At 34.9% G+C, this 22,208-nt stretch overlaps 1 protein-coding gene across 8 annotated transcripts in view; it reads right to left on the bottom strand.

Moving 5' to 3' along the window:
* The window catches only part of gw (trinucleotide repeat containing adaptor protein gawky), a 233,528-nt gene that overhangs the window by 13,482 nt on the left and 197,838 nt on the right, over positions 1-22,208 (bottom strand). For 5 of the 8 annotated variants that reach the window (XM_069841376.1, XM_069841377.1, XM_069841378.1 and 2 more), the window contains 6 exons: positions 21,870-22,031; positions 18,906-19,090; positions 17,969-18,134; positions 6,309-6,544; positions 5,234-5,618; positions 105-224 (listed from right to left, as the gene is read on the bottom strand). In XM_069841376.1, the coding sequence (XP_069697477.1) occupies positions 105-224; positions 5,234-5,618; positions 6,309-6,544; positions 17,969-18,134; positions 18,906-19,090; positions 21,870-22,031 (1,254 nt within the window). Of the gene's footprint in view, positions 1-104; positions 225-5,233; positions 5,619-6,308; positions 6,545-8,375; positions 8,574-17,968; positions 18,135-18,905; positions 19,091-21,869; positions 22,032-22,208 lie in introns of those variants that run through there. The other 3 variants (XM_069841379.1, XM_069841381.1, XM_069841382.1) reach the window with 2 other exon arrangements.

Genomic DNA, 22,208 nt, shown 5'->3' with positions numbered 1-22,208 from the left:
TAATGTTAATATTTCTAAATTTAGCTTTGTTTTAATATTTCAAATTAATGTCCAACACTTCCTAATTTCTCAATTCAAGTTGCTTTTATTTTTCAAATGCAGACCTTGTTTGCTTCCTCACGTGTGGAATATCTGGCAAGTGCGATGCTGTGATTCAGGTACAAGTGGAAGCTTTGCAGTGGGCCATGCTGCATGCACAATGTCTTCAGAGTCGACCCATCAATCTGATACAAAGTAAAACATTTTCATATTTCATTAATAATTAAATAAAGTTAAAGTTTCTTCTTTTAACTATTTAAATACTTGATCATATTTCATTTGAATTAATTGTCTGGATTCAACGGCCATTAATTTGAAATACACTATTTTATACATGTATTTTCACTTTAAAAATTTGCTAAAATAGGAGGATTTTTTTTAGATTTAAAATGTAAAAATGTCTCAATTTAGTCGATTTTGAGTGACTTCCTGTCCAAATACATGCTATGCCACATCTATTAATCACTGATTAATTCATAATTTCAGAAACCCACCCGGGAGAATACAAATATACATGTATTATTGTCTTTTTGTTGTACACAAAAAGGTTTGAATGTGTTAAGAAAATAGCATACTTAAAATTTATTAGTAATCTCCCTTCCCCTTCAAGTTTTGTGAACTTTTCCACGAAACAGCCATACAAACTGAAATGATCTTTCGTATTCTCTGGAGTAGACTGATGCCAATCTAACAACTTAAAACATACTAGGATAAGATTTGGACCATTTGCATAGCTTAAAATTTAATAAAAGAGAAAGCGGCCAAGATGGTTGGAACAACAATTCAATAAATATTTAGTTGAGAAAAGGTAACCCATTTAAGTTGCATTCAGTCTCCCAGAGACAATGGAGCACTACTGCAAGAGAAAATCCTATTTTTCTATCAACTGCCACACCATTAGTAACCATATGTTATTAATTAAAGATGGCTTAAGAGTAAGAAATATATATTCATTATTACAAATATTATTACTATAACTTATAATTTTATTGAATATAACGAAAGAGGTGTTATGTGAATTTTCAAATATAAAAAATATAACCTATGTGGTGTGTTAATTCTACAGCTTACTTCAGCTACATAGCTTGTTTTCCTTTTAGAAAACATCCGTTGGTCTTATTGTTTTCAAGAACACTTGGATAAGAACAAACTGGCTCTAAAGAATCTCTATCTCATGGTGTGAAAAATTCTTCTCTTTTTGTTCTCCATACTCATTTTATTTATCTGTAGTATTATAAACAAACAAATCAAATAGAGCGGTCTAACTAAATCAAAGTGCGTAACAATTAGGTAAGATTTGTTTTCATCTTTACTGTCCTATGGATGCTTTCCTTTGTAAAAATCACATGCAATCTCTGAATTAACCTGAGTGAAGAGGACGGTCAGAAGAATGGGTTTCTGTGACCGAGGATCATTGTTGATGTACCGCAATCGTATTTTGATTGCGGTTTTCTTTTTACCGTGCTCCTGTAATCCTTGATCATTACGTTTTTTGAATGGCACTTGGCCATAAAATCTTCCAAGGCCTAAGCAGAGCTCCAAGAAAAATTTTGTTAAAAATATAACAAAATTATCAATACATTTCTCAGTTCCATGATGAAAAATATACAACAAACAGATGCCACAATGCCATTCCAGCATGTTCCGCCAGAAAAAAAGCACTGATTATAATTATACTTAAGAAGAATGAGAATCCAACATATCATACAAGTTATCGACCAATATCACTTACAAGTGTTGTTCAAAAAACCATGGAAGATTGATGAATAATAGTACCTTGAGACATAGCATACTACTCCCCGTACAGAATCATCAGCAATGACCAGCCATTTTCTCTAAACCCACTGTATGTGACAAATATTGAAGAGCAAGAAATTTAACCCAATGCACTCATATTTAAGTTGTTTAAATTCTATGCACTTGGATTTAATGTCCTGTGTGCGGCTGAATTTTCAGTGTGCTGTAAAAAAAAAATGGATAAAAAAATAACTACACAAGATCTTTGATGCAGAATTTATCAGAGACCATGCCGAAAGTATGTACAGACCCAGAAACAAAATTTGGGCCACCTGAATTTTGTTTCTATGTCCGTACTTACTGACAAAGTTTTTTAGTAAATCTTACAAAACCACAGCTCATCAAATGAGGTGACTTTACAGTCAAGAACTCAGCATTAGATAACATCACCACCCTGCACAAGCTGGTTTCAGGCAACTTTGCTGTATGAACCAACAAGTGGCAATTTTAGACCAAAGTATTACAGAGAACCTGAACAAAGGACTTGTCACAACAGTGGTATGGTATATGTTGAGTTTAAGAATGTCGATAACTGAACTTGGAAGTCCAACCTTTCATTAAAGTTATGTAAATGTGGAAGGAAATCCAAACTTTTATTCAAGCTGCAGTAAAACCTCTATTTAAAGTTTTTCTGGGGACACAGAATAATTAACCTTAAATAAGGGGTTTGCTACTTTTATTTAAAAATATTTAAATACTTTTGCAAAATGCAATTTATTTGCAGAAAAGCTACAATAAGTAAATTATGGACAACTGTACAAAAAATGGAATACATGATGGGAAGCTGGGTGTCAAAGTTTTCTCGCCATCTCAGATAACTTAGCATTTGGATTATTTTTCCAATTTGCAAATTAAATTAACTTTTTCAGTGAGAGAAAGTGTTTTTCTTTCCATAGATATTGTTTTCTAGTTATATGTACAGTAACAGTGAAAAATTCCACCTCTTCACTGTAGTAGCGCTGACACCACACACTTAGCGAGCACAACAAAGACAAGAAGTGAATTGTCATGGAGGCTGCTACATCCATCACTGAATGTAAATGGTTCTTGCAAACGGCGGGAATTAGCAGATGAATAGAAATGCAGCTTCATGTAGACATGATGAGGGAGAAAGAATCATGTGATGGTTAAGCAGCAGCGTTACCAAGTCATTGATTCTTAAAAAAATTTGTATTTCAAGTGTTGAATCGAAATGCATTTTTATTTTTGCTTTCATCGGGATTAAAAAAAAAAATTATAAACAACTTTTATGGGAAGAGAACACCTATTCACACGCACTGCACTGAACAAAGAAGCACAACAAAATAAAAACTTTCCTCAACTTTATTGGGAAGCAAGAAGCAAAATGGATTAAATGATCCCAAATTGCGACCATTAGAGAACAACAACAACGTTAAATGAGGGTCTCCTAAAATCAGGGTTGTACTGTATCTACGAATGTGGAATTAAAGGTAAAATTCTACATTGAATAGAAGGATTCATTAGTCAACAATACTGTAATGTTCGCTATAGAAACATTACATCTAGGTATAAACAACTTCAAAATGGACTCCCACAAGGAGCAAACACTAATTGCTCTCCATTTGATATATGCATCAATGATCTTATACAAGTTATCACCAAATATGAGGGAGTTAATGCCCTTCTGTATGCTGATGACCTAGTTCTGTGAACATCAGTCCCAAAGCAGCAAACCAAGCAAAATATTAAGTCTTCTTTACATAGAATCTTTGATGATCTGAATAACTGGAGCATACAATTAAATGATGCTTAACACCTCCACGACTGTGTATCAAATGTTCTCCCTATGTCATTAACCAATTTGAACAAAGTCTCATGTAAAACACTCCACTGAAACACACACCAACGTGTAAATATCTGGGTGTAATAAGTACTAATATTGGCAACACTTCATATAGATGACATTGCCAATACAGCCACTCACTAGTTTGAAGAGGATATCTGGTTGTAAATGAAGATGTGCAACATCTATTTTAAATATCATCTACAACGTGTGTGTGAAGTCAGTAATGAAATATTGTTGTGGGAGTCTTATAACATCATCTCATCAATAAATCCAGAAACTGGAAGGAGCTCAAAATCAAGTCTTACAGCTAATCACTGGTGCTGTGAAAACTTCTATCTCTGCCATGTTTCTTTACATCAAGAATGTTGATGTAAGTTCTGAAAGTGTACTAAAACTTCATGAAAAACTGACTGTCCTCCTTGGTATCATTTACCAATTGAAACATCGAATATGTCTACCAGATTAAAAAAAAAACTCAGGAAGGTTTCCACAAGCTGTCATGAAAACCAGCTTAATATTAACCCTTTCTCGTCCCCAGTTAACCCTTATCAAATAAGCACCATAGAATAATAGTCTTTAGATCTGTTTCAGCATGTGATAAAGGCCTGAAATTCTCAGTCATACTGTCTGGGAGACCAAGACACACGATAACTTCAGGATGGATTGGGTTATTTTACGATGCTGTATCAACATCTAGGTTATTTAGCGTCTGAATGATATGAAGGTGATAATGCCGGTGAAATGTGTCCGGGGTCCAGCACCGAAAGTTACCCAGCATTTGCTCATATTGGGTTGAGGGAAAACCCCAGAAAAAACCTCAACCAGGTAACTTGCCCCGACTGGGATTCGAACCCGGGCCACCTGGTTTCGCAGCCAGACGTGCTGACCGTTACTCCACAGGTGTGGACTCTTCAGGATGGATGCCTGCAAATATTTACTGAGGAATCACAGATAGACAAACTTGAAATAAAGGAATAGGCGTCTATTGTGAGTTCTTATCCTTTCATACAACGTTAGGAAGAGATCACATTCCATTTGATGGATAACTAAAGGCCATTTATATAGGACTAACTCAAGTCTCATGCAGAAAGGTGCTCTATCCAAATATAGTCATTTTAGGTGAATCGAAGGCAGCAATCCAAGCAGTGGTTAATTACAATAGGTCACCTACTGATGTAAAAGTAACAAGATGCACTGAAGTGATAAATTTCTCCTTGGTCTCTTTGACAGTGTGATACTGCAGTGAATACCACCTCACTGGCAAGGAAGGCAGCCCAAATACTTAAATCACCAATGTCTGCATCTTTTACCTTACAGCTAAAAGTATTATTCAACACGATCTTCAAAAGGATCGTTTGATGGTGGTTTAGGTTGTTCCTAGTATGGTAAATTCATAAGCCATTTCTTACATCCCTACTGAAGTAAAATCAAGAAATAATATCCCTACTCACTAAAATCAAGAGATAAAAAAAAAGCGCGCGCGCACACACGCACACGCACGCACGCACACACGCACACAAAAAACCACCACCAGCAACTTGCAGCTTTTTAACTCTTAAAATTACAAATTAAAACCAAAACATATCTTACCTGAGGAGTGAGGTTTTTGAGCAAGAGCCAGGTTGAACCCCATGTTGCTCCAGTAGAACCTTGGATGCTCCAGGAGGATGACCTACCACCACCAGCAGTGGCAATAACTGATCCACTGCCTCCTGACCCAGCACCACCACCTCCACCTCCACCGCCAAGGCTGCCCCAACCATTGCTGCTATTGTTGCTGCTGACTCCAGCTCCACCACTACCACCACTGTTTCCACCACCAGATGTTGCACCTCCAGCTGCATTCTTATTTGACAATCCAGGAGGAGGTCCTCTGGATTTTCCCACTGGAGCACCCCATAGCTCACTAGTCACCACAGTTGGAGGAGGTGCTTCGCCCCATGTGCCCTTCGAACTACCCAGCTTTCCAAGTGGACTAGACAATCAACAAATACATAGGTAAACTATATATTATAAAGTTTTAATGAAGTTTTCAATTTCACATATAAAGAAACATTTGTGAAGGCGAAATTCGCATTGGTATTTTTGACTTCAAACTAAAGACATTTGTTCTGTTATAAAGCTACTTCACACAATTTCTGGGCATCAAAACAGTTCATAAAGAACTAATTTCAGCGTAAAAACGAACAGAACAATGAGGTATGTTCCTGACCAATTCAGTTTCCAGGGACAGTTTTGAACAGCCAGTGACAAACGGTACACTTTCTTAGAACATTAAGTGTGCTGAATCAAACATTTCATCAGCATCTTTATGGAGTACATTCAATTTAAATTACACTTGGTTCTATTTTTTTTTCTCTTATGTCTTATTCACTTTTGTCTGAAACCTGTTTATATAATTTTTCATTTTAAATTTTATTGTGAGCTATTCTGTGTCGCAGGGCAAAACCAAAATATTGAGTCAGACTACTAAATTAAATTAAATACACTATTCTAGTAAAAGGCTCTTGGAGTATATATTTAATGAACTTATTATAATGCCGAGAAACTGTCCTTTTATAATATGACCTGTAAGAATGGGACACCGTGTTAATTTATTAACTGTGAATTACTGAAGTTTATATTTATGTTCATCTTTATATTTAAATTATATGTCAATGATCACCTTGTAAATGAAGGTGTAGAGACTGGTGGATTAAAGGTCCAAGTTGATGAAGATAGTGTAGGCAGACTTAATGGTGGAATTGTAGTATCAACTGTAGAGCTAACAGTTGGAGATGTCTTACTGCCAGAAGCGTTAAATATTTCTGTGTCTTTGATGGTGACCAGTGACAGTGGAGAACGAACAACAGAACCTGGTGTGATACTTGGGTCATCTTCAACACTCTTAATCTGGGTACCCTGTAAAGAAAAATTAATGCAAATGCCAAAAAATGCTAGTCAATGTGTAACTTATTTTTCAGTTTTAAATATAGTTCAAATTTAGTCATTGAGAAATAATCAAACAACCAACCAAATCAATTAATCAATCAATCATCTTAATATGAAGTCCACAATATTGACAATATGAAGTCCACTGTTGTCCACTACAGCCAGTTCTTTTCACAATTTTAACAAGGAACTTAAAGAAATTATTCATAATTACTAATTTCATCATAATTACAAATAAAAAATAATTCAATAAAAAACTGCAATAAAATATTTAAATACTGTAAAATGAAAATACAAACAAAAAACAAAATAATAACCTCAAAATTAAAATTTAACTACTTTAACCAAAAATATTTACTTAAATTCATTGTATAACCACAGATGTTGGCACAGTTACGTTTTCTTCTAACAAATGACGGTACATTCACTGGTGTTCATTATACATGCATGTCACCAGCAGCCAAAGATGAGGTGCAGTCTTGTGCGACTGGTATTAATGACCTTAGTTTGCTCTTTTTAGAATTCATGGATGTGCAGTATGAAAAATATCTTCCAAATCTCATCCTGTCAACTACAATGTCCTGTAGCCCTTAAGTCACAGCTGCCATTGAATGGACGAACGAATTTTACGAGAGTGCCTGAGCCATAGGAATAGTGTCCTTGCCAGCAAAAGTGACTCCACTAGAAAAGGCTGGAACATGCTCAATAGCAGCAGTTATTCTTGGAAAATCAGGAGCATGCTCACCAGTCTCTCCAAATCCTCTTAGCGTGAAATTACATTAACTAGCAAAAAAAGTGGATCACTTCGTAAAAACCGAATCGTAAATAAACAATCAATTTACAGATAGCATTATTAATTAAGGAGGTTTCATGACTATGGAAAGAAGTATTAAACATTTTTAGAATAAATATGATAAGAGGTCACAAAATATCACCCCAGGAGCCACTTTCTACTCCTAAGTGCCAGACTATGTGCTTCATGGCTTTACAACACCGACAGGCAATAAAACCTTTTAAGTCTTACAAACGATGGGATGGCCGCTATTGATGAATTAATTATCAATGTGTGGCACATTTTCAATCACAAGTCAACATTTTTCTTCAGTTTCTCTTTCGAATTCCGTAAGTTAAGATGCCTCTTAGTCGAGAAAATGTTGTGAGACCTGCCACACTGATTAATGGACAAAGTATTAATTTTGCAACTAATGCCATTGGTGCGTCATTTGGAAGCATCCAATGTGCCCCGTGGCAATTTCGTGAACTCAGTACCTACCAAAGTCGATCATACCATGGGAGGTTTATACGTGCCCTGGATTAAAGGTTTCTAGTCATCCATGTCTTAGGAGATTATCACACAATCACAGTCCCAGCAAGGAATCATACTGAAGCAGTGAGGAACATCACTGTGAGCAAGAGGATTGTTAGACCAAGACTCCAGGAAGCCAATTTGACCTCAAGAAGACCTGCAATTGCTCCACAGGCCACCCTCCAACAATGGGCAGTTTGCACGTCAAGACGGAATTGGACTGTGGACCAGTGGTCAATGCGCTGTTCATGGATGAGTCGCGATTTTGCCTCCAGTCACCTGATGATATAGAGATAGTATGAAGAAGGCATGAGGAGTGATATTCGTCTTGCAGCTTTTCCAACAGAATATCACTCGGAGGTGGCTCTGTCATGGAATAGGGCGATATCAGGTTTGTGGCCTGAACAGAGCTTGTTTTCGTCGATGTAGTCACTTTGAATGCGCACTGATATATAGTGGAGGTGTTAACAGACCATGTAATCCCCTTTGATCCCTTTGTCAGCGAAAATTTCATCCTTTTGCATAACAATGCCCCCTCCCCCTCCTGCTGCTCACTGCATGACGGATTACCTTCACAACATCGGGATCCAACCCTGGACTGGACAGCACGCAGCCCAGACTTAAATCCCATTGAACACCTGTGGGGTATGCTCGGCCAAAGTGTCTCCTGTATTCTGATGCTCCATTTACATCCTGCAGAATCATTTATACACCGCTTATATTGATTCAATGGCCAATTGACCTGTGTTTTATATACTTTTCTTTTTCTATTTATGCACTCTTATATTGTTCCTTTATACTTTGTTCATAAAGGCAGTCCCCAGTTGGGGAAAATGAAGTAAGCAAATTGCAAAGGAAAAAAACATTTATACAAAGAAAATGGGCAGCAAAATATATGTATACTTTATATACTGAAACTTTAAGCAGTTAAGGTGACACCATATACGTACAGACTAGTTCAATGTACGGGCTATTCCAAATGAAATCGATCAGTAAAAAACCTCGAATTTTTTTATACTCTAATTTTTTCCCTATTTATACAAGATGCTGAGGACAGTGCATTTTCAAAAATATACTATCGAAAGTCAAACAGTTTTCGTATTGTTGAGCGACAAATTTAGCGTATTTTATAAAAACAAGCCTCTTTCAGCGCTCAGAAATCTGGAATCATTTACTGTAGAACATTGAACGAGAGCTCATTTTGAAGCTAACATTTGGTAGGTTATGGTACGATGTAATCCTTATTTTTATTGTACACAGAGAGACAGATAATCTGATTTTACTTACTTTTAGGCTTTTTGACAATTTGTAAAGATGTAAAAAAAATATTGAGAAAAAACCTTGCATTATTAAGAGGGATTCGGCATTGTTTGCTTAGTGGTATGGCAATAAGTTTCGAGGGTATTAAATAGATTATTTTCACACGCCTGGACTTGAACGGCGCAGTACCGCACACACTGGCCGAGATCTGAAGATAAGCGAGCGTTGGGCGTCATTTTACTTCTGTGTTTATGAAAACTTGTGATAAAGCTAGCCCAGCTATGCGCTACTAGACGAAACATCACGTGTTTGTCTCCTGGCCTTGCTTGTTTTGGCTAGCTCCCGTCTCACAGTCAGCTGGTTGGTTCACGCACGTACTATTTATTTTCTTTATTTGATATTTTCAATACTTTATCAACATACCATCAGTAAAAAATATGTTTATTTGTACTTTCAATGCGGAATCTAACTATATATTTTTAAAATATTTTTTCGGTGGCAAAGCCGTCTTAATGAGGAAAAATCTAAATTTCTCCATTTCCATAAAAAGTAAGAAAATCTGTTTATATGTCAATATAAACTTCAATTTTTCAGCATCAAAATAAACCATGATTCTGATCAATGGGTTAAAGGATTTCGGAGCTACAACAGTTTAAAGTTGCTAATTTTATGAAAATACGATAAATTTAAATATTTTAAATTTAAACACTATGAAGTTCTGATGCCTCAAACTTTGCACAAAGCATTGTATCACAGTTCTCTATGTACAAAAAAAGTTTCATTGTATTTAGAAATTGTAAGGTCAATTTTCTCTATATTTCGGTCAATTTGAGATGGAATAGCTCGTACAGTAGAACCCTATTTATCCAAAATAATGCAGGCAGAGGTGATTTCGGATAAGCAAATTTTTGGGTTAATCGTAAATTCAAGAAATCCCAATTATCTGTGATGGATAAAAAAATTATGGTTAAAAAATCTCTCTACTGCTAGCGAAGTACTCTAAAAAATGTATTAATTACACCTTACAGTAACAAGATCTACTTAAACTAATCACATTTATTTTTGCAATGTTTCTTAGGTCCTATGTTCCTCCTTCACTGTATTAGTAAAACATCTGTCGATGATGCCTTCTCACTTTCCTCCACAAAACATAAAAGAATCTGTATTAGAGGATCTATATTCTCCTCACATCCTCAAGTTTTTCTTCAACTGTAATCACTACACGTTTCTGTTTACTCGGCATTTCAATAAAAAATGTAACATACACTGTAATGTTCATGGAAAACACACTTGCACACTACTGGAATATCGTGTATGCAAAGCTTAAACTGCACATAAAGAATCCACACTGTTACTTTAATAATTTATGTTCGATGTGAGGCTACTAATCCTACATAAGTGAAGCACATGCAGGCATTTCAATGGTAGACAATAGCGCTTCTAAGGCACTATCAGATACGTCAATTATTAATGAGCAACCCTCTTTAAGAGTGAGAGAGGAGAGGAAGTGTTTCTTAGACAGTCCCATTAGTGACCAGCAACTCTGCAGTTGCTGGGTTCTTCTTCCCAAACTTTCACATTACAGTATATTGAACTGAACAGTGCAAGTACTGTAGTTTCCTCAAACTTCCCAAAGTAAAAAATGAGTACAGTACAGTAGAACTTCGATTATCATCACCCTATTAACTGATTGGTGGATTATCCGACTGTCTTTCTCTTGTTTTTTTTTTTTTTTTTACAGAAAAATACGAAGTACAGTATTTATATTAGTACGCATTTTTTCTACAAAGGGTCATTACCAGTCTTTACCGTTGTAGTAGGAATGCTACCATTACCGGCAGTAGAAACACTTACTTTAAGGAGGGGTGTTTTTCACAACTTGTAAAATAGTCACTATCTCTTTTCAAAGAAATGACTCCAAGAACTTTCACACAATTGAAAATTCGTGCATAACTTAACCACTCTGTGCAAAAGTCAAAAGAAAACATGTTAGCAGTTTGGGAAAGGAAAAACCGTGGCTCATCTCGCATAAGAGTATGAGACTGGCAGTAGAAATGTGCGCGATTTAGTAAAATAAAACGAGAATAAAGTGCTACACATCATTGTATTTCACTGTTTTTATGTTTTCATTAGTATAACCAGCATATTATATAGTGTAGTGAGCAGTATGAAGACAGCACTGGTTGCAGTATAGTAGAAGTTTCAAATTACGAAACTGTTATGCTCTTAATCTATGAAAATATTTTATAGTACGGGTTATCAGACTTTTTCGATTAACTGTTCAGTCCACCCCCCTTCATTACCATGGATAATAGAGATTCTACTGTATGTGACAAAAAAAAAACTGCTTAAGTTAACATGGGTTTTGGTTGACCGAAGTTCGGATAAACGAGGTTCTACTGTATCAAAAGACATAATCAGTTATACACAATTTTATAATGCACAGCCTAGCCACTCATGAAGCAGTATGCTACTAGTTCAACGAGACAGAGGCCACTCATCAGGTGGCATTAACTTCTGAGTCAATGTAAAAAACATAACGAACAAACTGAAAGAACATCTTCTGTATTCTGATGGTTGTAACTGCCAGAATAGAAAAACTTAATGATGATGAATGCTTCATTAAGATTAGCCATTAATACTTGTGTTACAGTGACACAGGATTTTTTTAATGCGAAATATGCAAATGAAATGTGACTTTATCCATAGTTACATAGAATGTAAACTTAAACAGCGTAAAATAAGATTCCCTAGCCAGTGTATTAATTTATCAATTTATAAACAAGCTAGAAATAAATCATTCCTCTTTGAAGTCCATTACCTCACTCATGACTTCTTCACTAACTTGCAATAAGGATCTGTGGTTATAATGATTCTATTCGTCCTGATAGAAATACAAATGACTCTATAGTCAAGGACTTAAGGATCATCCAGTATTGTCTTGATGGTATAATACTCTTCAAGCACAATTTCAAGGACGACTTGTAGAGATGCCTAAGTGCCCTAAGAAACTCTCCAGGAATCTCTTTTTCCAAAAGTGTACAATGAAAAGTTGAAAATTAATGAATCAAAATGGAATCATCTGCAGCAATTGAAGAGCCTTATTCCAAAAGAATGTCAGTTTTTATGATAATATTCCACACTAAGATTTTTTTTTCAGTATAGGCCTGTATCATTCCTTTATTATGTATGTCTAGTTCATGGCTGAGAAGTTATTTTAGCATGATTACATTTTTATATATACTTTCTGCTCATTATTAGCAACTAACATCAATTTTGTCAATAATAATAATAATAATAATAATAATAATAATAATAATAATAATAATAATAATAACAACAACAATAACAACAGACGGCCATTTCATTAAAAAGAAAGTATATTTGTCCTATTCAAGTAGCAACAGGTTTCTAATAATTTTCTAACAATTCTATTTATCTGTTTAAATATGTAGAGTGAAAGTATTTGTTACCATCTTATTTTCCAGCAATACGTATGTTTCCAAGAAGTCGTAAACTTTTCTCCCCTACCGATTCCATCTTTTATGTCACTTAACAAAGATGTTTGAACAGTATAACCCTCAGTGCTCAGGTCACTTCGGGATTTACCAGCGAAAGAAAGGGGGTTGAGGGAAGTATTAAAAGCAAGTCTCCAGATCCCGTTACTGTTGTCGCTTGCACGCATGCATACTTTGAAGTCTTTAATCCCTTCTCACACCCCTCTTTTTGAGACAATACACAGTCGGTTTTTCCCAATCTCTGAAAGAAAGTAGACACAGTCCTTCTGAAATAAGTTGTCTTAAGTTTGCTCCAATCACTTCAGTAGAAGTAGAAAGATCTTTTTCCACCATGAAAAACGTTCTCTCTGGCAGGTGGCTCACTATGATTTGACAACTTAAAAAAGCATCTTGTTGTGACATGTAACCAAGGAAAGTGAGTACCATATGGGAAGTGCCTATATGCCTGCCCATTTTAACCAAAATAAATGCCTAAACATCTGGGCTCTATTTATTAGCTACGATCTTCAAGAGATTTAATCGTGGTAGACACTGCGAAGCAACACTGGTTAAATGTGTCGTCCATAAAAGTTTTTCATCAAAAATTAATCCTAGGATCTTAGGAGTTGGATTGTACTGAATTTCTTGATTATTCAAATAAATGTGAGGTTTATAGTTTTTTAAGCTGTATCTTCTTGTGAAAACAGTATATTCAGTTTTTGATTGTGAGATACATAGATTCTATTCGGATGCCCAATTACTGACATTATTTACAGCAGTTTGTATAACTCTTAATGTTTCATTTGGATCATTGTTCGTAGCCCATATTGTAACATCATCTGCATAGATACTTATTTTTACCTCAGGTGAAACAACATCAGGTAAGTCATGTAACATTATATTAAATAAATTTTGGCTTAAAACAGAACCTTGAGATATACCACCTATAATTTTTTTGGATAAAGATAAATGATTATTTACTGAGGTTTGAATTGTTCTTTCATTAAGAAAAGAATGTAGAAATCTTAGCATTCTGCCTTTGATTCCAAGTTTCATACACTGTAATAAAATGGATCTGTGAGGTGTATTATCAAAAACAGCTTCAAAGTCTATCATTACAGCTAATGTGGTCTTCTTTTCTGTGAAACCTTTATAAATTTCTTGAGCAAAATATAATAGAGCTTCAGTTGTGCCACATGATGGTCTAAAGCCAAAATAATATGGACTTTAATAAATAAATCTTTATGAAATACGGGAGAATATATTATCAAATACTTGAGACAGGAGACTGGCGAAAATGTGGATGAATATGAGAGAACCTGTAAAATACAGGAGACCTGGCAACCCTAACAACATACATGACCAAGTGAATAACAAAAATTCTGTAAAATCCAATCCAGAAAAGTGGAGGCAACTTTAGAAATAGGAAAATGAAGGAGCCAAGGCCAAGATATTAACAGCTATGCAAGTTAAATGATGAGAGGTGTATGATGGGTTTCAGTGATAACCTTGCCATTCAGAAATTAATAGCCCAACAACAATTTGACAACAACGAGAAGTAGATGTTGATGGTCATCCCAAACTCAAGGACAAAATGGCTTTTAAAGATCTTGTGAAAAAAAAAAAATCACATTTTAAAATTCACAGTCATGTAGAGAGATTCCAATAAGAGTATTTTATGAGTAAGATAAAAAGCTTATATGAGAACAGTGTTGTGCTTCAAAGTGACTTTGCTGAAAATTACTCAATGATGTCACAGGATAAGAACCGATTTACTCATTGGAATCAATACTAACTTTCTATTGTCACTTCAGGTTTATGGTATGTAATGATGTTTTCAAACCTTTCATTAATGTACGCAAATGACCTGATTCACAATAAATGTGCTAAATGGTGAAATCACTGAAGAAAAAAAAAAACTAGTCACCCTAGCTTCTGATTTTTTGTGACAACTATGGAAAGTATAAAAATAAATTCGTATTCTCGAACATTTATTATCAAATTTGTTTTAAAAGCTACCCAAATTGAAGCAAAGCCTGCCTTTAATGTAGAAATTCAACAAAATGCAAATTAATAAGGGACACTACATAAGACTGGAAATAAACAATGCTGAAGAACTGAAAGGCAAACTGTATGAAAAAGTCAATTAAATGAAGAAAGACACATTTCAACAAAACCTCAAAGACAACCAGTAGCACATTTTCGAATGTTCACAGGACATCGTAATCTATTGAGCATCTCAACAAACTAAACTTAATAACAACAAAATGTCCAATATGTAACAAAAATGAAATTTTGAAGAAACAGCAACTTCTCCTCTGTGATAAACTAAACTCTGATAAATAATAGAAAGAGCAACAACGCTGAAGCACTTTATTGGGAAGTAAGAGAAAGAATGATGGAAATTAATTGCCATTCAACTACAAGAACAACACATCTGCCACATGGAGAATGACTACTGGTTTGGATGTGGAGTGGAAACATGGAAAAGGAGCTCTAAGTGGGTTCAGTGGAAATGTAAATTAGTGTATATGGATGGATGTGGAATTCAGTAGTTATTGTTTTGACTGCAAAAGATTTCCAAGTAAACATTCAGAAACATGTAAAGGGTATATGAAAAACTTATATGTTCACAAACAAAATATTCTTAAAAAGAGTTTGGTATTTGTACAATGATGACATAATGTGAACACCATACCACAAATACCGGGACCCCATATGTTCATAAACATTTGCTGGTATTTAAAACAAACATCCCTGTCACAACTGCTTTAAGAAAATAAGAAACTAGAACGAGAATGAGACCACTAAAGTGGTATCTAAGTGATATCTACTTCGATTCTGAAATTGAGTTAAGTAAAATAAATCAGCTGGAAGTGAATACGGGTTTATCTATGTTAGTAGCAAATGAAAGTAACAAAGAAAAAAAAATAATAATATAATATGCCAGTATATGTCAAAGGTTGTGCTGTGAATGAAGACGATAGTGTCAGAATAAAGCAAATTTCATCACCTCATATTAATTTCATTTGTCCCTTCACTCAATGGTGCATCATTCACCCAAACATTCCCATCTATGAGCAACATGTCAAAACTGTCAATCTTTTTGCCACCATATACTCGTATGTTGCTTTCAGTGCATCATGGGAGGCAAACTACATAGTACTATATGAATAGTAATGTAGGAACAGAATGCTGGTGGGGGAAACAGGAGTATCCTGCAAAAATCTCCCACCAAGTGCAATCTTTATCATCAATAAATTCCACTTGGACCTGCCGGGATTCAAACTAAGGTTACCACCATGGAAAGCCAACAGTGTGTCTTTTTACTTGTTATAAATATGTAACGCCTGCTTCAATGGAATACTTGTGTGATACATCATAATTAGTTAAAAAAAATAAGAGAAGAATAAGAAAATAAGAGTGCTATGTTTAGGAAACAACCATTTTTCATCAAGTGTAAGAACTTAAAATATTGAAAGTCCTCACAAACTAGTCAAAATTAGTATTAATACATTCGTTCGAAAAATAATATGTATAACGAAACAGCAATTACAGGTCTTCCACAGCAGTAGCAGCATGTCTGCCTTTTCAAAGAGAGACAACTGTTGTCCTTATTGTGGAAAAGTTCAAGATTCGACAACTGGTATACAGCTTAATACATTAGATACATTCTTACCTGAACTGCAAATTTTCTAGCTGCACATCGACAATAAATATCGACATAATTGAAAACAGTAGTTCAGGTTGAGCATATAGTAATGCAAGTTTATAATATGCACATATGTAACATTTTCCCTCCTCTCCAGATTTAAAAGAAATCCCCGAGAGATTTTGCACCTATGGCACGCGGTAAGAATTTCAGTAGAGCAAAAGCAAAGTTTGAAATGAGGACCAATAAAATTATGATGGGCTGGATGCTGTACATCAGCGTTTCTCAAACTATGGTCTGCGGACCACCTGTAGTCCTCGAGGTCTGCCCTTGTGGTCTTTCAAAAAAGACAGAAGAAAAAATAAAATTCAAAAGAATTGCGTATCAAACTACCTGAAAATCTCAGTCTGGAAATGACACAGCAATCGCCTTTCACTTTTTCTCTCAGTACTGACATTTTATGAAATGTATTACCCTACCCGTCTGTCGACTTCCCACTCTACTCTCAGTAACAAAAGAGAGATTTAAAGCACTATGAACATGGGATTTCTCGCCATCTTTCCCTACACATTTTGGTGCCGTACCTGTAACATAGCCAGGGACCACCCAAATCCGTAACAGAGGACCAAAGTACCTAATCTTTTCATGTATTTATGACTAACAGTTTTGCTAACACCCAGTCTGCACATAGAAATGGTCACACCAATAATAGAACATGCCAAATTGCATCCTTACTTGTTTCAAATTGGGTATGTTTCTGCATTAATTTTTTTTTTTTATTTCTGTTTTTCCAGATGATGATATAAGAAATTTTAGACTCCACCTATTTTAAAATCCGGGCGAATCAGATCCAGAAATTCAAATTACAATAATTTTCTAATTATAATTTTTGTAGCCAATCACAAGTAACTTATAACAGATTCTGTGCATTGTCAATTCATCGCTTGCCTGTTAGCAGTTTGTTGTTTGAAATCCTTATGTGGTACATGCTAGTAGTTGTCTATGTCTCTGTTAAATAGTGCCCATTATACATAATGAATAACTGGTTTCGATCCAGATCTTTGAAAAGAAAGGAACGTCATGATACGCTTCATTTAGGCAGTGTTAATAATTCAGAAGCTGTGTGTGAAGATATTAATATCAGTGATACTAGTGCCATTAATGAAATATCTAGACATTCAAATATAGAATATCTGTGCAAGAATCGGCAGGCTCATCCATTTCATTAATGTGAATACCAATATTTATTATTTTTAGTTAATAGGTTAAAGATTATCCAACTCTGAAGCCTTCAATTATAAAAAGAACGAAAGTGAATTTTCTTCTATTAACATTAACCTAATTAATTCATAATAGTATAAAATGAATTAAATTAAATTAAATTAATGAATTCTATTTTAAAATATGAGTATACTGGTAAATTAAAATATGCTACAAAAATGATAAATTTGCTTTCGAAGGGAACAAGAGTAAGGTGGTCCGCGGAACTGTTCTGATTTTAAAAAGTGGTCCCCACTTCTAAAGAGTTTGAGAAATGCTACCTACATCATTATTTCTTTTATACCGCCTGAAGAAGTACAGTTGCTGTATTCACATGGAGGCCATAACTCAAAATTACTAATTTCTGAGTTACTCCTTTTTACCGCGCCCCATAGAATTATTTATATTATAAAACCTACCTTCCATGGTTTTCCTGGTTCAAATTCAGGAACAAGGTCAGTGAATGCAGCTGAACTAGGTTGTGTAGTGACTGGCCAGGAATCTTTACTATCAGGCTGACCACCTCCATCACTACTGGGTTCTGGCCATCCATCTGAATTTGGACGACTAACTGTTGACCACGTTCTGGAACGGAAACATTATTATTTTCCACACTGTCTATTTCCTCATTATTATTTTCTATAATGTTATTTGGTGACTGTCCTGTCTTATAATCCATTTCCAGGAAATATTGTTCTCCAACCTTAAAGTTGGCACTCGACAGTAAAACCTCACTTTTCGTAAATGAATAATCATTTTCTATGAACTTTGAAACAATATGTGCTTTATACATTCATTGTTTCAAATTCACTATAATACCAACTTTAAGCTAAATTCATTACTTCCTATAAATTTCCTTCCTCTAAGAACTTATCATTACATGAAAAAGAAAATTCTTTTGATATGGGTCTATACTGCAAAATACAATTTACTATATGACTTGAAAATATGCGAGTGTGAGAGAAGGGGCATGGAGGCAGAAAAGGAGAGAAGAAACAAAACATGGGGCTTTCGAAAATTATGGCACTAATGCTGGCTGATATGTATCTAAGTATATCACAATTTTGATGTATAATGCCACCCTACCCCATTATCTCCTGGCCTAGTTGCCTCGTAAGTGTTGTCATGTTGTATCACTTGTGTGGTTCAGACCTGTCTTCGAACAGTTGACTAAACAACAACAATGACCTCTACTAAAAGCTATGTTATTACTATTCGAGTAAATATTCTGAAGAAAGAAAAATCAACACTATGGGGGCAGTAAACATGAAATTAAACTATAATTATTGAAATATCAAGATTTTGAACAAATGACAGTGTGATTCAGTGAGGTAAGAAGGGAAAGAGAATACTCACGGATCAGTCTGACCCAAACCAAGTGGGTTGATATTTGGGGAAGAGTGACTCTGGGGCATAGACTGCTTTGTTGTAGTACCAGGAGCTCGACTGAACTCATTACTTGCATTATCACCTTCTTTGTCACCAATTAAAGGAAGCTTCCACTGATTCAATCGAGACTGTTGGCCTTGGAATGTAGACTGCTGAAAACAAAATTAAAAGTGCTAATACTTTGAACTTCAAAATACAATTCAAATTCAGCCCCCAGTACAACACATTAAGTTTAAACTTACACATCCAATCTGCATGTTAAGTTTAAACTTACACATCTAATCACTTGTGCATTTATTCATGATTGCATTTATGAATGCCGGTACATGTATTCCTACAATGCAAATTTTACAAAATGAAGCCTTTTAAAAATGATACAGTATTAAGAGCTTTAAAAATTATCCACATTAATAAAATTGTTGAATTTCTTCAAATTAGCTCTGCAACAGACAAAATAGACAGAACCACTAAAAAGAGAGCCTAACTGATTTTTCATTTTCAATAGTGCAACTCACTTTTGAGATGTACAAATATTTATAGAGAGACATCTGTATCAATTGTATATAGCACCACCTGCAGGAAGACAATTTAGAAACTTTGTGTCACTACTTTAACTGGTAACAAGTCTAATTAAAAATAAAATAGAAGAGGTAGAAGTTTTCTTACAATTGGTTCCAGACTAATAGAAGATGAGACATTATCATTAAAGAAAACTGTCAACTTAAGGTGCTCGTAATATGGCAAATAATTTTATTTCACTGTTATAGGTAAGAATAATTTATTCCTATGTGACAGTGAATTGGGGTAAAAAGTTTTGTAGAGCACTAGTTTCGAAGTTTAAGTGCATTTATGTGTTTAAAAAGTACCTCGACAGACAATTTCAATTTAGTAACAATCCTATTTACAGTTATCATGCTCCTTTATTATTTTTATTATTATTATTATTATTATTATTATTATTATTATTATTATTATTATGTACCGAACAATAACTTTAGTCGCGTTCCGATGTGAGTATTTAGGGTCAGAGTTTGAACTCTGAACCTTCAGTATATACTAACCGATAACTTTCCTAACTTGTTTGGATATGAAAATATGCTGCCTGGTGGTAACTTTTTTTTTTCTTTTTTTTTTTTTTTTTTTTTATCTTTCAGTAACATAGTTTCACACATGAGAGTTGCCAACATTGTTTATGAGAATAGTTATATTAATTATTGTTAAAGGACCATTATGTTTTCTTTGCAGTTCTGTAATTCTTACAACATTATTCATCTTCATTATAGTTCTCCAAGACTATTTTAACTTCATACGGTTCTGCAATTTTTATTTACTATTTGACCGAGTATATCCCTCTTTCTTTTATAGTTCCATGTTTATCCTCTATTTTACAATTTAATCAGCTGAGAGGTAAGTAGTCTTCTACATTTCATCAACACAGAGATGCAAAGCTGTAACTAGGTAAATTGCAGCTGCAAAAGTAGTGTCTTGTGTATGAACAAACAGGTTTGCAACCTATGTCGCAACTTTCACATTTCTTGGGTTGCACAGCACACAGCACGAAAAGCTGCCATAGGAAAGTTGTAGTAGCAACATATGACCGTACCTTTGCAAGTTTTGACAGTGCAAAATTCAATGCACTAATTCCTTCATGCAGCTGATAAACCCAGGAGGGCTAATTTTTGCAGCAGCTTTAGAATGATTCAGTGAGAAGGCTCATTATCATTTCAATGTGTATGTGGTATGTCAAGAAGCAGGGTGGAGTGGAGAATACCCGCATACCATAATGATAATGAAAACGCTGTTACAACCACTAAAATTCTCTGTATAATATTGTGAAGTATCAGAATATAGTATTGTTGGACCAATATTTTTGACAAATATAATGAAAACCCTTTATAATAGCCCTTTACGCGAACAAGACTGTCTTCTTTTCCTCCAAGAAATGGGTGTTAATTTTGGATAAACGTTTTTCTTCCTTCCCCCTCCCTTCATATTGCAAATGCAATCCTGAAAATTCTCCATGAACATTTTGAGAACAGTGTTGTGTGATCAAAGTCCAGAACGATAGTCCTGGCCACCATACTCACCCTATCTTAATCCCTGTGACTACTTCTCATGAGTTTTCCTGAAGGATACTGTGTACAGGAATAATTCACACAGTAATGAAGATCTCAATTTCGACAGCAATAACTCGAATCACAAGAGAGACTCTTACAAGATGTGGGGAACTTCAGAAAGCTATTGCAGATTAGGGAAGCCAATGAAGTAAATAATGAAAATGTTTTCATATGATTATCATTTTCCCAAGTTTACTGATTACATAATCCTCTGACTGAGGTTCTGGCTGGTATGTATGTACATCTATTATCAGGCAGTACATCTCACTTGATGATGTGTCAGCAAAAGAACAATTGTTTCTATGCATCTGAAGTCTGACTAGTGTTTTGTAGCTAATCGGCAATGCATGCAATGGAGGGGGAAAAGGAACTGGCCACCCTACCCCATTATCTCTTGGCCTAGTTGCCTCATAAGTGGTGTTTTTTTGATATCACTTGTGAGGTTCAGACCTGTCTTCGAACAGTTGGCTAAACAACTGATTATATACACACAGAACAGTTTATAACTTATTATACAGTTAGAAATGAACTTGCATGAAAACAGAAGCATCTTTTCTCGAATCCCCTGTATATTACGTGTTTTGATAAATATAAACTTGTTAAACAACAAATTTGTTTCAAACTGTGTAAATAACATTGCTGAAATACATTCAGGTCCATAAACAGGAACAATCACATGTCTCCAAATCCTAAGCCAATCACGAAAGTATTGTGTGTAAATATATCTCATTTCTATTGTACGTCCTTACACAATATTAAAAAGGATAAAGAAAAACAAGCTTACAAAACTTCTGTAAATCAATAATGATAATACCTGTGGTTCCTTTATATTTAATCCTTCGAAATTAGCCTGTATTTGAGTTAAAGGATCATGCACATTGGTTTTGAAGAAGTCTTGCTGAGGACCTTGCGGAGTCATATGGTGTTGTTGCTGTTGCTGTTTTACATATATGGCTTGTTGTGATGCTATTTGATTCTGTAAAGAGGCAAAATAACAATCATATCAAAAACGTAATATACATGTCATCAAAGTTCAAATTATCTAATCACTGGAGTTTTCATGTACAGTAGAATCCATCTTAACAAGCACCAAAGGGACCAGGCTAGTTCCAGATACGAGATTTTGCAGGGATAATTGAATAAATATTTTTAA

This window comes from Periplaneta americana, chromosome 12 (genome assembly GCF_040183065.1).
Source record: "Periplaneta americana isolate PAMFEO1 chromosome 12, P.americana_PAMFEO1_priV1, whole genome shotgun sequence".
NCBI classification, from domain to species: Eukaryota; Metazoa; Arthropoda; class Insecta; order Blattodea; family Blattidae; genus Periplaneta; species Periplaneta americana.
Note: the sequence above shows the minus strand (reverse complement) of the source record. Positions and strands in the feature narration are given on the sequence as shown.